This window comes from Pelodiscus sinensis, chromosome 23 (genome assembly GCF_052426305.1).
Source record: "Pelodiscus sinensis isolate ZL-2025 chromosome 23, ASM5242630v1, whole genome shotgun sequence".
In the NCBI taxonomy this organism is placed as follows: domain Eukaryota; kingdom Metazoa; phylum Chordata; order Testudines; family Trionychidae; genus Pelodiscus; species Pelodiscus sinensis.
Window position 1 is genome coordinate 1,445,132 of NC_143074.1, and position 16,424 is coordinate 1,461,555.

General features: G+C 61.1%; 1 protein-coding gene across 1 annotated transcript in view; it reads left to right on the top strand.

The window, feature by feature from the left end:
- LRSAM1 (leucine rich repeat and sterile alpha motif containing 1) overlaps nt 1-16,424 on the top strand; it is a 34,462-nt gene that overhangs the window by 16,547 nt on the left and 1,491 nt on the right. The window contains exons 12-23 of the mRNA XM_075906009.2: nt 1,115-1,237; nt 1,591-1,730; nt 2,619-2,663; nt 3,504-3,574; nt 9,131-9,230; nt 10,157-10,244; nt 10,720-10,794; nt 12,237-12,317; nt 14,428-14,523; nt 15,011-15,109; nt 15,781-15,912; nt 16,266-16,347. Coding sequence (XP_075762124.2) covers nt 1,115-1,237; nt 1,591-1,730; nt 2,619-2,663; nt 3,504-3,574; nt 9,131-9,230; nt 10,157-10,244; nt 10,720-10,794; nt 12,237-12,317; nt 14,428-14,523; nt 15,011-15,109; nt 15,781-15,912; nt 16,266-16,347 — 1,132 coding nt within the window. The remainder of the gene's footprint in view (nt 1-1,114; nt 1,238-1,590; nt 1,731-2,618; nt 2,664-3,503; nt 3,575-9,130; nt 9,231-10,156; nt 10,245-10,719; nt 10,795-12,236; nt 12,318-14,427; nt 14,524-15,010; nt 15,110-15,780; nt 15,913-16,265; nt 16,348-16,424) is intronic.

Sequence of the window (16,424 nt, forward strand, 5' to 3'; positions counted from 1 at the left end):
AAACCAGCCCCGAATGCCTGGGAACCCGGAGCGCTGTGCCCCTGCCCCGCGTGCCAGAGGCAGGGACTGCCCGGCCTGCCCCGTTGTGGTCCTGTCGAGTCAGGGCGTTTGGGCAGCCAGGGGCTATTTGGACACGGCTCGGCTGTGGGGCCTGGTTATGTGTTCTGCTCTGGCTCCTCCGGGCCCTTTCTTCGCTCTCGCCTACTCGCTGAGCCTGGGGAGTTGGAGTCCTTGGCCAGACCCACGCACAGCTGTGACCTGCAGCCCCCTGCTACTCCCTCCCTCGGCCCCATTCTGCTGAGGTACCTCAGTCCTGCCCCATGGCAGCTGCTGTTCCTGCCCCCCACCCCCAGACAGCTGTGCCTCCAAGCCAGTCCTGCAGCAGGCTGCTGCTCTGCTCCTTTGCCCATGCAGCTGAAATGTCCAGGGTCTTTGCTGCGAGCCGAATGCTGATGTGTTGGCCTGGCACTGCCTCTCCTCTGGCTGGGACTGCTCCTGGAGGCGCCGGCTCTGGGATTCTCTCCCCTGAGGCATCGACGGCTGCATTTTTCCCTGGGAAATCTCACTTTATTTCCTGCAAAAACTTTAAAAGCAGCCAATAGCCTGGCAGGACCTCAGAGACTAACACCACCTGCAGATGGGATCATGAGCTTTCTCTGAGGCTTTTCTTTCTTGCGCCTGCGCGCGCTGCTAGGCCGGCTCCAGGAGTGTTGTCAGCACTGCTGAGCTCTGACAGCCGCTCCCTCTGTCCCTCCGCTCAGACCGGGTTCTGATCCACTCGCTCTGTGGCTGGTGGTTTCTCCACTGGCGTTCAGGGTTTCCCTTGCCTGGGAAGAGGGGCGCTCGCTGAGGTGAAATGGCTTCCTGGCCATGCTGAAACGCTGATTCCATGGCAGCTGGAACCAGTTTCCTCCTGACGCTGTCTGGGTTCCTGTGTGGGACTCGCTGGGTTTTCCTAGGTGAGCTCTGCAGCTGCCTGGCTGGTTTTGCCTGGGCGTCCCATTGGGGTCCCACTGCGGGGGTTCTGTTCTGTTCGGCCTGGGCCCGGGTTGGCACGGGACAGCCTGCAGGCTGCTGAGCCCGGCCCCCACTCTGCGTCTCGTTCCTCTGGCAGGAAGAGAAGATGCTAGAGAAGCTGGAGTTTGAGCGCCGCCTGGACGTGGGGCAGAGGGAGCACGCTCAGCTCGTGCAGCAGAGCAGCAGCCAGAAGGAGGAGATTCTGCAGACGGTGAAGAAGGTTCGTCAGGGCCTGAGGCCTGCACTTGGCCAGGGCTGCCCTTCGCCCCTTGTCCCTCTGCGCCCTTTCAGAAGAGGCATTTCCTGTGGGCCCCACCCAGAGCAGCACTGACAGCGTCCCCTCAGCTCTGCCATTTGGATTCCCAGTTTCTCCTCCGGAGGGTCTCTCGGGGACAGGCCTGCGCAGCCTGCGCTGGGCGAGACGCGGCCTAGCAGTGTCAGTGGGTGAAAGCGCTGGGCCGGCTCCTTGTCCGCCCTCGTGGAATCCCCTTGGCGGGTCTCCTGGGCTGAGGGCAAGGCCCGGCTGGGCACTGCCATTCCTCCCCTCTCGTTTCCCTTTTCCCTCGGCCACAGGAGCAGGTGAGGCTGGAGAAGGGTCTGACAAAGCACCAGCAGGACCTGGAGAGCGAGCATCTGAAGCTGCTGGAGCAGCTGAAGCAAACAGAGCAGGGCATTGCCGGCCGAATCCAGAGGCTGCTGGAGGAGAATCAGAGGTGGGCCTCCTCTCCGGGTGCCTGGCCATCAGCTCTGCCCCTCTGGGTCCCATTTTGCCTGACCTCTGAGCTCTTCCCACAGTCAGACTCCCGAAGCAGCACGGAGATGGCCTCGCAGTGAGGTGAACCCCTGGAATGCCGTGGGGGGCAGGGCGGAAGCTGGAGCCCCCCTCCGTGCTGTGAATCCTTAACGGCAGGCACCTTCTGCCCTCAGCCCGTGGGTGAAACTAGCCAGCGTGCCCGAGGCCTTGTCCGCGCTTCCTGGTGATCCCCCGCTGTGCCGTATCTGCCCGTAGTGTCACTGGCCTGGAACCCAGCGAGCCGCCTTGGGCCCAGTGGAGGGGGAGCTGAACTTGGGGCTCTCTGCCCAGTCCTGTGTCTTCTCTGGCGTCAGCGAGGTTTTCAGAGGCGCAATGCGCTGCTGGCCCAAAGCTGAACTCAGGTCTGCAAGGTGCGACCCGGCTGCAGGCGGCTGTTGTCCCTGGGGCCAGCCACTGGGGGGCAGCACGTCGCCCCTGTGTAGCCAGGGTGGCCCAAAACATTTTGCAAATCCTAAATGTTTAGCCCAGAATTCCCAGCACATCCCCCTTTAGCAGCGTCCCGCCGGTCCAGCGCCGCACCCACGCCCTGGGCAGATGGGCGCCAGGCAGGAACCCTGCTCTGCTCCTCTGTGCTCGTCTTGGGGGGCCTCGGAGGTCGGGGGGGAAGAGCCGCCTAGAGGCAGTGGCCCCAGCCCCTGGCCTTTCCCCCCCAGGTTGCTCCTCTCTCTACCCCAGCTGCAGCACTAGCAGGGAGAGTGGCCATGCGGTGGGTGGGGGTAGCAGCATGTGACCTGGAGAGAAAGGGGGGGCTGCGCTGCAGTGAAAACCTTCTGTTTTCTCTCTCTAGGCAGAAGCAAAGCTCTGAAATGTTGAAATCCCTGGAGAACGAGAGGTGAGTGCCTTGCCTAGGGCCAGCCAGGGGGGATCCTTCACCCCTAGGCCAGGCCTCGGAGCCCAGCTTTGGGAGCAGGGAGGTGCCTGGCGGGGCCTGTGTGCCATGAGTTTGCTGGATCTCGGCCTGGTTCCTGGCGAAGCACCAGCTCTGCCCTTCGCATACATGGTGTGGCTGCTGGCCAGGGACCCAGCGGGCCGTGGGCGATGCTGAGGGGAGAGGAAATGGTGCCTCGCTATGCAGGGTCAGGATGAGACCTAGTGTGGGGCAGGGTATCCCCTGTCTGCACCCCCCTCGGAGGCTCTGGTGCTGGCAGAGCCCGGGCACCCAGCTAGATGGCCTCTGTTTGGTCCAGTCTAACTCCAGGGGGGCACCGGACCTCTCCTCTCCCCCACAAAGAGGTGGTGCCCGCAGTCTCCTGCAGCCCTAATGTGCGGTTCAGGGCGTCTCCTCTCAGGACCCAAGGCGCCGCAGGGCCGTTGATCAGCCCCGCCCTTGTCCATGCAGCGCCATTGATGTGCGTGGTGAGGCAGGGCCCTGGGCAGGGGAGGGGGAGGGACCCGAGAACAGGAAGCAGAAGGGGGGCTACCAGGTAGGGAGAGGACTAGAGGGGTCATAAAGTTCTCTTGTCTCATTTATTTCTTACTCCCTGGGGGGGCCGGCCAGCCCTCTGGCAATGACCCGGGCCAGCCCTGCTGTGGCTGGAGTTCTCTGCAGGCCTCCTCTTGGCCCCTCACTCAGGGTTGGATCCCGGCTGGAACCTCAGCCGTCCACGCCCAGCTGTGGCTGGCTGGCTGGCTGGGAGGAAGCAGGGGCTGAGTGGACCTGCGTTTTTCCTAGAATGAGGATGGACCAGCTGATGGCAATAACGCAGGAGGAGACGGAGCAGCTCCGCAGAAGGGAAGTGGCCTGTAAGTCCAAGGGAAGGGGGCTGAGGTGGTCATGTGGGGCGTGGGGGGCTGAGAGGGGCCTGTCCTCCACTGGAGGAAGGGGCTCCAGGCTACACCCCCCCTCCCTGTTGCAGTTTGCGAGCAGGCATGTAGTCAGCACCAGGTCCCTGATCCATCCCCCTCTGACCACTCCCATGGGATCGGTCCCCAGCGCACACCTAGTGCTTTGTACATTCAAGCCACTACAGGCGGCAGCCAGCCTAGTGAACAAGGCAGGGCTCACAGCGTAAGTGGTGCCATGGGCCAGTACTGTACCCTGGCACTGTGGGGTTCAGAGGTGCTGCCTGGACCCAGGGAAGAGACTGATCTGAGGTTTGGAAAGCAGCCCGGTGTGCACGCTCGTTACACAGGGATGCACGTCTCACCTGCACTGTCGGGCGCACACACTCGTTACATGGGCATTTCACTGTCACTGCCAGCATACACGCTTATTTCACCGGGAGGCATATCTCACCTGCACTACCGGCGTGCGCTTGTTAGGCGGGGACACAGGTGACCAAAGCCCACGGGTACGTGGAGAACATGGAGCCCTGGTTGGGTCGGAAAGGGGAGGGAGCGTGGGCTATAGTAGCAGAGAGAAAGGAGGGACAAGGCAGAACTGGGAGGCAAGATCAAATCAGGATCTTAGATGCCTATATACAAATGCAAGAAGCATGGGGAATAAGCAGGAAGAACTGGAAGTGCTAATAAATAAATACAACTATGACATCGTTGGCATCCCAGAGACTTGGTGGGATAATACACGATTGGAATGTTGCTATAGAAAGTACAACTTACTCAGGAAGGACAGGTGGGGAAAAAGGGAGGAGGTGTTGCCTTATATCTTAAAAAAGTACACACATGGACTGAGGTGGAGATGGACGTAGGAGACGGACGTGTTGAGAGTCTCTGGATTAGGCTAAAGGGTAATAAACAAGGGTGATGTCATGCTAGGAGTCTACTACAGGCCACCTACCCAGCTGGAAGAAGCAGATGAGGCTTTTTTTAAACAACTAACAAAATCATCCAAAGCGCAGGATTTGGTGGTGATGGGGGACTTCAACTATCCAGATATATGTTGGGAAACTAACACAGCGGGGCACAGACTATCCAATAAGTTCTTGTACGGCATTGGAGACAACTTTTTATTTCAGAAGGTTGAAAAAGCTACTGGGGGAGGCTGCTCTAGATTTGATTTTAACAAATAGGGAGGAACGGGTTGAGAATTTGAAAGTGGGAGGCAGCTTGGGTGAAAGTGATCATGAAATCATAGAGTTCACGATTCTAAGGTATAGTAGAAGGGAGAACAGCAAATTAGAGGCAACGGATTTCAGGAAGGCAGATTTTGGTAAGCTCAGAGAGCTGGTAGGTAAGGTCCCATGGGAAGCAAGACCGAGGGGAAAAACAACTGAGGAGAGTTGGCAGTTTTTCAAAGGGACATTGTTAAGGGCCCAAAAGTAAGCTATTCCACTGTGTAGGAAAGATAGAAAATATGGCAAAAGACCAGCTTGGATCAACCAGGAGATCTTGCATCTTCTAAGAATAAAAAAGGAGTCCTATAAAAATGGAAAGTAGGACAAATTACAAAGGATGAATATAGGCAAACAGCACAGGAATGCAGGGGCAAGATTAGAAAGGCAAAGGCACAGAATGAGCTCAAACTAGCTACGGGAATAAAGGGAAACAAGAAGACATTCTATAAACATATTAGAAGCCAGAGGAAGACTAAGGACAGGGTAGGCCCACTGCTCAGTGAGGAGGGAGAAACAGTAACGTGAAGTTTGGAAATGGCAGAGATGCTTAATGACTTCTTTGTTTCGGTCTTCACCGAGAAGTCTGATGAAGGAATGCCTGACATAGCGAATGCTGGTGGGAAGGGGGGAGGTTTAGAAGATAAAATAAAAAAAGAACAAGTTAAAAATCACTTAGAAAAGTTAGATGTCTGTAAGTCACCAGGACCTGATGAAATGCATCCTAGAATACTCAAGGAGCTGATAGAGGAGGTATCTGAGCCTCTAGCTATCATCTTTGGCAAATCATGGGAGACAGGAGAGATTTCAGAAGATTGGAAAAGGGTAAATCTAGTGCCTGTCTATAAAAAGGGAAATAAAAACAACACAGGAAACTACAGACCAGTCAGTTAAACTTCTGTGCCAGGAAAGATAATGGAGCAGGTAATTAAGGAAATCATCTGCAAACACTTGGAAGGTGGCAAGGTGATAGGGAACAGCCAGCATGGATTTGTAAAGAACAAATCATGTCAAACCAATCTGATAGCTTTCTTTGATAGGATAACGAGTCTTGTGGATAAGGGAGAAGCGGTGGATGTGGTATACCTAGACTTTAGTAAGGCGTTTGATACGGTCTCGCATGATATTCTTATCAATAAACTAGGCAAATACAACTTAGATGGGGCTACTATTAGGTGGGTGCATAACTGGCTGGATAACCGTACTCAGAGAGTAGTTACTTACGGTTCACAATCCTGCTGGAAAGGCATAACAAGTGGAGTTCCACAGGGGTCTGTTTTGGGACCGGCTCTGTTCAATATCTTCATCCACGATTTAGATATTGACATAGAAAGAACGCTTATTAAGTTTACAGATGATACCAAGCGGGGAGAGGTTGCAACTGCTCTGGAGGATAGGGTCATAATTCAAAATGACCTGGACAAATTGGAGAAATGGTCTGAGGTAAACAGGATTAAGTTTAATAAGGACAAATGTAAAGTGCTCCACTTAGGAAGGAACAATCAGTTTCACACATAGAGAATGGGAAGCGACTGTCTAGGAAGGAGTTTAGAGGTTATAGTGGACCACAAGCTAAATATGTCAATGGTGTGACACTGTTGCAAAAAAAGCCATCGTGATTCTAGGATGCATTAACAGGTGTGTTGTGAGCAAGACACGAGAAGTCATTCTTCCGCTCTACTCTGCGCTGGTTAGGCCTCAGTGGGAGGATTGTGTCCAGTTCTGGGCACCGCATTTCAAGAAAGATGTGGAGAAACTGGGGAAGGTCCAGAGAAGAGCCATAAGAATGATTAAAGGCCTAGAGAACATGAGCTGTGAGGGAAGACTGAAGGAATTGGGTTTGTTTAGTTTGGAAAAGAGCAGACTGAGAGGGGACGTGATAGCAGTTTTCAGGAATCTAAAAGGGAGTCACAAGGAGGAGGGAGAAAACTTGTTCCCCTTGGCCTCTGAGGATAGAACAAGAAGCAATGGGCTTAAACTGCAGCAAGGGAGGTTTAGGTTGGACATTAGGAAAAAGTTCCCAACTGTCAGGGTGGTCAAACACTGGAATAAATTGCCCAGGGAGGTTGTGGAATCTCCATCTGTGGAGATATTTAAGAGTAGGTTAGATAAATGTCTATCAGGGATGGTCTAGGCAGAACTGGGTCCTGCCATGGGGGCAGGGGACTGGACTCGATGACTCTCGAGGTCCCTTCCAGTTCTAGTATTCTATGATTCTATGATTTCACCTGCGCTGCCGGCGTGTGTGCTCGTTCCACGGGGACGCACATCTCACCTGCGCTGCCGGCGTGCACTCGTTCCACGGGGACGCACATCTCACCTGCACTGCCAGCGTGCGCTCGTTCCACGGGGACGCACCTCTCACCTGCACTGCCGGCGTGCGCTCGTTCCACGGGGACGCACATCTCACCTGCGCTGCCGGCGTGCACTCGTTCCACGGGGACGCACATCTCACCTGCGCTGCCGGCGTGCACTCGTTCCACGGGGACGCACATCTCACCTGCGCTGCCGGCGTGCACTCGTTCCACGGGGACGCACATCTCACCTGCGCTGCCGGCGTGCACTCGTTCCACGGGGACGCACATCTCACCTGCGCTGCCGGCGTGCACTCGTTCCATGGGGACGCACATCTCACCTGCGCTGCCGGCGTGCACTCGTTCCACAGGGACGCACATCTTACCTGCGCTGCCGGCGTGCACTCATTACACGGGGACGCACATCTCACCTGCACTGCCGGCATGCGCTCGTTCCACGGGGACGCACATCTCACCTGCGCTGCCGGCGTGCACTCATTACACGGGGACGCACATCTCACCTGCACTGCCGGCGTGTGCGCTCGTTCCACGGGGACGCACATCTCACCTGCACTGCCGGCGTGCGTGCTCGTTCCACGGGGACGCACATCTCACCTGCGCTGCTGGCGTGCGTGCTCGTTCCACGGGGACGCACATCTCACCTGCGCTGCTGGCGTGCGCTCGTTCCACGGGGACGCACATCTCACCTGCGCTGCCGGCGTGCGCTCGTTCCACGGGGACGCACATCTCACCTGCACTGCTGGCGTGCACTCGTTCCACGGGGACGCACATCTCACCTGCACTGCCGGCGTGCACTCATTCCATGGGGACGCACATCTCACCTGCACTGCTGGCGTGCACTCGTTCCACGGGGACGCACATCTCACCTGCACTGCCGGCGTGCACTCATTACACGGGGACGCACATCTCACCTGCACTGCCGGCGTGCGCTCGTTCCACGGGGACGCACATCTCACCTGCACTGCCGGCGTGCGCTCGTTCCACGGGGACGCACGTCTCACCTGCGCTGCCGGCGTGCACTCGTTCCACGGGGACGCACATCTCACCTGCGCTGCTGGCGTGCACTCGTTCCACGGGGACGCACATCTCACCTGCGCTGCCGGCGTGCACTCATTACACGGGGACCCACATCTCACCTGCGCTGCCGGCGTGCGTGCTCGTTACACGGGGACGTACATCTCACCTGCACTGCCGGCGTGTGCGCTCGTTCCACGGGGACGCACATCTCACTTGCACTGCCGGCGTGCACTCGTTCCACGGGGACGCACATCTCACCTGCGCTGCCGGCGTGCGCTCGTTACACGGGGACGCACATCTCACCTGCACTGCCGGCGTGCGCTCGTTACACGGGGACGCACATCTCACCTGCGCTGCCGGCGTGCGCTCGTTACACGGGGACGCACATCTCACCTGCGCTGCCAGGGCACATGCTCAGTACGTGGGGATGGTTGTCTTACCCACACCGGCATTCGCTGTTGGGCGAAAACTTGTGTGCGGGACCAAGCACATGCCCTGCTGGGACAAGTATCTGTGCGGAAGCTGCCTTGGCCCCTGTTGTGGGTATTTCATCCCCCCAGCAGTGACTTAGTGAGGGGACGTTTTCACCCTTCTCTCTCTTTCAGCAGCTGGTGGAGGCCCTGGCTGCAGCGGGGGTCAGACCTGTAGCCTTTCAGGGTGCACGAGGCAGCGACTCTGCTCCTGCCACCGGGCGCTGGGGGGCTGCAGAGGCCGAGAGCCTGTTGTCCGTGCAGAGCAGACTCTGTGGGCTGGAGCCCGGATTCGTGGGTGCCCATTGGGAGTGGGCAGGTGGCTGGCTTTCCTCTCTGGATGGCTTGCCCCGGAGACAGGGGTGGGCTAGAAATTGGAGAGAGGACCCCAATATTAGCAGCTCTTGTGGCTGAGCCGGGAGCAGGAATCCTCCTGGACACAGAGTTAACTGCTTCTGGTGCTGATGGCTCCTCTGTGTGTCCCAGCTGCCATGCAACAGATGCTGGCTGAGAGCTACAAGAACAAGCTCATCCAAATGACCTATGAATGTCGTCGGCAAGACCTCGTCAGCCAGGCCTGCTCCAGGTACCTGCGAGCCCTGCTCTAGAACCCTTCCCTGCACAGTCGCACAACCCGTCTCTCCGCACACGGCCGCACTGACTGCGGGAGGGGGCCACCGACACAGGACACTTGGTGTCAGCATGAGTGAGCCCGGTGCCCTGGGGTCGTGAGATGGGAAAGAACGGCGAAGGCCTGGCTCGGTCGATTTCGCATCTTACGTTGCACCCGTCCTTTCCTGTAGGGTCGGGTTGGTCCCTTTCGCTTCTGTCTGGTGCAGTCACGCAGGCTCTTTGGGGCCTTCCAGGCCGCACGGGGCACGGTGAGGAGGGGAAACGAATCCGACGTGGCGCTTGGCCCGTGAAGCAGCCAGAGCAGATCTCTCGTTGCTCTGCAGTCAGTTCTGTGACCGCCGGGAGGGAAGGTCACTGAGAGACCTGGTCAGTCGGGCAGGACAAAGGGAAGTGACTGTATTGGGCTGTCGGTGTGGAACCCACACCCCTAGGCGGGTCACTGCCCCCTGGAGCGGCTCTTAGACCACTGGCAGCGGGAGAACAAGGGAGCCCCACGGCCGAAGCTGGGAGCCAGCTGGCTTCTCGCTCAAGCTGTAGAGGCTCCTGCACTGAGCTCCAGACGTCCCAGGTTCAGATCCCCCGGTGGCAGTTACGCATGCACAGCGCCCTCTCGGAGTACAGCCCCACGTTCCAGCCAGGCGTGTGGTCCCCACTCCACTGCTCTGTGAGCTGGCGGGCGGGAGTCACTCGCTGCGGCTGTGCCAGTCAGTTGTGCATCTGCCTTGGTTTCACTGACAGTCAGAGCTCCCTGGCGAGCTGGCCATGCACCCGTGCTCGGTAATCAGCTGTCCTGTTCCCAGATTCGCTCTGGGCCAGCTGGTCTCTCCCTTGCACTGTAGCCTGCGGCCGGCAGTAACCCCGGCGATGTGTCTCTTGCAGCCTGGCAGAGATGGATCAGAAGTTCCAACAGATCCTGGCGTGGCAGCAGCTGGATCAGTACAAAGCCACAAGTCAGATCCTGCAGGAGGTAGGCTGGGTCAGGGCCAGGAAGTGCACCTTGCTGGGGGAGGGGCGCAGAGGCATGGCAAGACTCCACAGCTCTGGTGAGTTGGCTGCAGCTATTTAGTGCCTAGTTCTCTGCCCAGAGAGCCCACAGGAGGCAGGCGGTGGAGCTCAGAGACAGGCAGGCCTGACTTGGGGACCCAGAGCGCGTCGCAGGCCAGTGTTTCCAAGGCAACCAACTCTGCATCCCCAGGCCAGATGCTGTGGGCTGCACTTTCTGAGGTGCAGATTGAGATGAGCATTTGGAAAATCAGGCCCCAGGTTTCACATCTGGCCTGAATTGCCCAGTGCCTCAGTTTACCAGGTGTAAAACGCGGCAACTGCGAGTTGCCTCTTGGGATTGTGGGGAGAGCGGGGGAGGGTGTGTGATCAGACCATTCCAGTGCGGTGAGGTGGCTGGGCCCGTGCCTGCGCTCAGCAGGATGCCGTCTGTTTTGCAGCAAGAAATGCAGAAAGCAGCCTTCGAAGCCCTGCAGGTGAAGAAGGATCTCTTGCACCGGCAGATCAGGAACCAGGTGAGTCGGCAGAGGCAGAGCAGAGCCAGCCAGAGGTTCCGCCGCTGCAGAGCAGGGCCCGAGGAAACCCAAGCGCCTTGGTTCCTGTGGGGCAGCGTAGCACTGTGGCAGGGAGGCCCAGGGGAAACGGAGGACGCGGCAGGGCGAGAGAATGGCCGAGAGGGCAATGCTGCGCCGGCCCTGTGGTGAGCCAGAGGGAGCTGGGGCTGCTGTCTCCATGCGAATCCATTGCATCTCCATCCCCACCATCAGCCTTGCACACTGCAGCTTGAGCGCGCTGCCCCGCGTTGTTGCCAGCCTGCTGGGTGAGCGCCGTGTTGTTGGTGAGGAAGCACGTGGGGTGTCCGAGCCCTGGGCAGCTGGCGAGGGGATGCCCCTCTGGTCACAGGGCCTGGCCAGAGTCTCGGTGGCGCGCTCCAGAGAGGGGCTGAGAGCTCTGCTGGGGTAGGACAGGGCCGGTCTTTGCAGCTTGTGGGAAGCCCCTGGACTGCCCCCTTTGCAGGTGCCCTGGCCGGGAGTGGGTCGCCCAGGTGTGCGTTTTGCTTGGACTCTCTCTCACCTTGCTTGCCAGCAACAAGAACGTGTGGTTGATCCGTCTGCTTACCCTTGATTTGCCAACCTGGGGACATGTCTGGCCCCTCTACTGAACGCATCGCTCCCCTTCCCCACATCGGCATGCTGCACGCCCAGCGGGGTGTCTTCCTGGCTGGGTGTGGGATGTCTGGCAGTAGCTGGAGCACAGGGCTGGGCAACAGGCCACATAAGCTCTTCGTGGCTTTGCTGCTTACTTGCTGGGGGACTTCAGACGAGTCACTTTGCTGCCGTGCCTTAGTTTCCCCATCAGGAAGAGCATCTGTTTGTATCGCAGCAGCCGAGCGTTGCATGTGTAACCGCCACCGGGTGGATTTGAACCTGGGACCTCTGGGGCCTAGCGGAGGAGCCGCTACAGTGCCAGCTATAAAGCCGGCTGGCTCCTGGCTTCGGCCGCAGAGCTCCCTTGTTCTCTCTCGCTGTCAGTGGCCTGAGTGCCGCTCCGTGGAACAGCGACCCCCTAGGTGTGCGGGTCTCAGAGGTGAACCAGAAAGGTGGCCCTGCCCTCGAGGAGCTGGGCCGCCACAGTGAGCGTGTGCCCCTGTCCCTGCGGGCGGAGAGGCTTCACTGACCTGGCTGACTGCAGAGGACGTCCAGGCCCCTGGCTAGACGCTGCCCCGAGACAGGCACATCAAGCGCCTTCGTGTGCAGGCGGGCGGGAGGCAGTTCGCCCGCTTAGCGCCAGGCACGAGCCCCAGTGTGAGCAGCTGGCTGACGGACAGGAGAGGACAGGCTTTCAAAAGGCCGCCCAGCCCCGTTCCCCAAGGCAGCTGTGCCGCCCGGGCCAGCGCTACGGCAGCTGAGTGCAAGTCGTTCAATGTCAGTAAAAACCTGTTTCATCTTCTGTCTAGATTAAGTTAATAGAAAGAGAGTTACTGCAGCTGACACAGCTGGAGTTAAAGAGGCAAGAACTGGACACAGAGGCACTGCAGGTATGTAGGGCTCCAAAGCTGCCCCCCTTGGCCTGGTAGCTTTGCTCGGGGGTCTCAGGCTCTGCTCCTCCTGGGCTCTTTGCAGTTTCTAGGTGGCTTCATGCTTAGTGAGCAGGGGATGTTCCCCAGACCCCGTCCTGCTTCCTGCCAACGCGCCGCTGCTCTCGAAGCGCTCGAGTCCTCTCCCTTTGCGAAGCTGGGTCCTTGGCTCGCTGGGAGGGCGGGAGCTGCGGGGGGCGAGGGCTCTCCTGGAACCACCCATCTGCCAAGCATCTCATGAGTCCTCGCTTTGTTCCGCCTTCATTGTAATTTGTGTAAGTCTGTGCTGACCACCCATCCCTCCTTTTCCTTTCTGCGCCATGCCAAGGCCATGACAGCAACCCCTGCGCCCGGCAGCCTCCCGCCCCGAGGCCCTTTCATCCGGCTGGAGGGCTGCTTTTCGGTCACGTGCTTCGCAGGAGTTGTCTCCCGGTGCGACTTACCCCCCATCCCTGGCCCAGGAAGTCGGGGGTCTGTGGCAAAGGACCGGAGTTAGCGTCGTGCAGCCGGCAGCGTGTGGTCCTGGCGGGTGGTTGCAAGTGCTGGATCCTACCCCAGCCCAGGAACTGTCCCTGGGGCAGGGAGGCTGTTGAGAGCGAGGCGCGTCCATGGGTACCCGGATCACGGCGCTGCGAGCTGCCTGGGACTGCGCTCAGGCAGTCGGGGCGGTGCCCGGGATGGCAGGGAGGTGCCAGAGACACTGAGGGCTTCGGAGCTAGATGAGGGAGCTGCGTTCCCGGGAGCGGGCAGTTCCATGCCTTGTCTTGAACCCTTAATGCAGGGTCAGTGCCCAGAGTGGGGGCAGCCAGACCCACCTCAGTCCAAGCAAGGCTCCTGATGGGTGAAGCGGGGCAGCCTGCAGAGCTGCCAGGTCCCGGCGCCCGGCCTGAGCACCCTTCCAACAGCTGCGAGCTGCAGTCTGTGCAGGCCACAGCCCCCAGGGTAGCCGGCGAGCGGCATGCAGGGCCCTGCGGTCGCACCCCAGCCCCGGCGGCCACCCCGAGCCGGTGCTGCCTGGGAACGTGGTCTGCCGTGAAGAGGAAGCGCTGGGCACGCGTGGGGCTTGCGCCGGGGGAACCCGAGAGAGGGCCAAGGAGAGCTGACCGAGCAGGGAGGGAGCCCCGGGCGGGATTCCCTGCGCTGCTGCTGCTGAGCAGGGCCTCCAGAGCTGTCCCCGGCACTGCCCTGCGCCCTGTGACTTGGAGGGGGACAGCCCGGGGGGCTGGCTGCTCACAGAGGGATGTTTCCACCTGGGTTTCTCCTGCGGGTTCTGTGCCCCCAACAGGGGCCTGCACCTGTCTCCTGAAGGGAGCAAAGACGTGAGCAGTTCCAGGCAGGGCCAGCCAGTTCTGGGCCAGGGGGAGAGCCCCCGGCGAGAGCAGCACCAGAAAGGGGGCCCAGGCCCAGCACTCCCGTGGAGACAGAGTGAGTCCGGGAGCACTTGGCAGGCCCCTCCCCCCGGCGGAGGCGACTCATTGCAGCCAGCGCAGAAGAGCCGAGCCCCCCGACCGCATTCTCCCTGGCCCGCGGGGCCGGAAGCGTCACTGGAGCGAGCACGTAAATGTCCAGATCCAGCGAGCGGCACCGGCCCTGCGTGGCCAGCAAGAGGCGCTGGGCTTGGCGTGTGCCGCGGCGTCTTGTGCCGCTCCAGGCCGCTGGTTTCCAAGGGTGACTGCTCGGCTGTAGCATCCTCCCCCAGCCCCGGGCCAGACAGCCCCACCCAACGCCACAGGCCGCTGCCAGGGCCCACAGAGGCGCTGTGCCTAGGCCCCCCAGCTGGGACCGCAGGCTGCGGCGCTCGCCCTGGCCGTGTGCAGGCGAGGAGATGGAGCAGGGGGAGGCCGCCGGGGTAATGGCCAGTGCAGGGCGGTTTGCTGAGGAGGGGGCGCTGCCGCCACTGGCTCCCATGGCCCCCAGCCCCAGCAGAGATCGGGCATCTGCTCGGCCGGGAGAGGGTCAGTGGACGCAGCTTCGAGCCGGGGCCGCCAGGCTCTGCCCACGGGTGGCGGGGCCGGCTGGGGTCCGAGCCGCCCGTGTGCTGTGGAGACAGGGCGGCTGTGCTTGCTTGCAGGAGGCGATCGCAGAGCAGCGCCGAGCCCTGAGCTACATGCTGCAGCAGCTGCTCAAGGAGAAGAAGCAAAGGGAAGAGGAGCTGCAGCAACTCCTGGTGTGTGGGGCGGCTTGTTCCTGGCTCACGCAGCCTGCAGCCGCCGCGAGCCTGGCTGTGGGGAGGAAGGGGGCCGAGAAGGGGGCCACGATGTCCGTGGGCCCCTTGCTAGTCGCTGGGGAGCGCTCTGGGCCTGGCGGAGGAGGGCGCCTCGCCATGGCTGCTGGGAGGCGGGAGAGGAGCGGACCTGGGGGCGCTGGGCCGTGTCCAGGGCCTGTCGTCGAGCCATGGCCGCTGGCAGCCCCTCCCCGCGGGAGCCCGGCCCATGCCACAAGGGGGCTGCAGGGTGGGGCAGCGGAGACGGAGACCCCGCAGGGCACAGGGCAGGGAGGGAGGATCAAAGCAGGGCCGGCCCCAGGAGGCCGGCTGGGTCTGACCGCCCAGTCCCAGCACTCGGTGGCAGTGGGGAGGGGCGGGGCGCTTCCCCGTTCTCCGTCCTTCCAACTCCCCGAGCCCCGGCGGCTAAGTCGCCTTCTTTGCCTTGCAGCTGGAGATGGAGGCGAAAAGCGAAACGAAGCAGGAGAACTACTGGCTGATCCAGTATCAGCGCCTGCTGAACCAGAAACCCCTCTCCCTGAAACTGCAGGTCCGTGCTGGGATCGCCCTGGGGTGGGGCCCATGGGCCTAGGTGCTGCCCAGTCTTAGCTGGGGACAAGCCCTTTCCTTCGCCCTGCCCACGCGCTGGGCTGGAGAGCGGTTCGTTAGCAGTGTCCCTGCGGATCTGCTCGCCCCGGGCCGTCCTGGCCGCGGCAGTGTCCCAGCTGCTCGGCGCCCTGCCCAAATCCCCAGTGCAGGCGGAAATGCTCTTTCTGGAGTCTGCCGCAAGCCAGTGGGGGGGGGGGCGCCATGCGCCAGAGGGTCGGGCCTGAGTCCATAGCTCGGCTCCTTGTGACCACGCTGGCTGCCGCTTTTAGAACAGACTTGGTCTGAGCCAAGCGCCAGCTCAGGCAGCTTCATTCAGCTCCCAAATCTCCTGCCGTCTCGGCCCCACGTCCTGCGCGGGCGGGCGCGGTTCCCGGGCTGCGGGCCTGGCCCCGAGGTCAGCAGTGGCCGCGTGCCACCCGCCCGCCCGGCTCTGCCACACAGAGCCTGGCCGGACGCCTGGGGACGTGGGGGCAGCATGGAAAACTGCAGGGCGCAAACGCTGCTTCCGGGCTGCCAGGGACCCAGCCTCGCGGGGGAGGAAACGCCAGTGGGGGGCTTCGAACCAAGCAGAGATTTGGCCTGTTCCTCTGCCCCCGGCCTGGTCTCTTGCAGGAGGAGGGCTTGGAGAAGCCGTTGATCAGCCTGCTGCGGGAGCTGGCGGCGGAGCAGTACATCCCCCTCTTTGCCCATCACCGGCTCTCTCTGGAAACGCTCGGCTCCATGACCCTCAGCGACCTGGAGAAGGTGCGACAGCAGGCGCCCGTGGACGCTGCCCTGCTGGGCTTTGTGCCTACGGCTGGGCCTGCGGGGCAGAGGGGGTTCCTCGTGCAGCCACCTGGGGGCTCTTCCCGGGGAGCCTCAGCAGCCAGCTGCTGCTGCGCAGGAACCAGCCCCTTCGGCACCTGCCGGGAGGGAATGTGCCCCGCTGCCTGGGCCCTCGCGCTGGGCTCTGGCTGGCCCGTGCAGGCTCCGCTGTCTGGGCTCCAGGGCCCCGGCCTAGCGGTGACACTGGGAGGCCTCGCGTGGCCAGGCCGGCTGCCTCCTGCATGGGGCCCTTGGCCCTCGCCTCGGCCAACTGGCTTGTCCTTGTGCCGCAGGTCGGCGTCACAGAGGCGGGCCTGCAGCGCGCCATCCTTCGGCGGGCCCAGGAGACCCTGGCTGAGGCTCAGACAATGCCAGGTACCATGGCCGTCCCTCCACAAGGACCCTGGGGCTGCGGGCGGGGTGGGCGAAGAGGCGCTGCAGCGCCCGCTGCT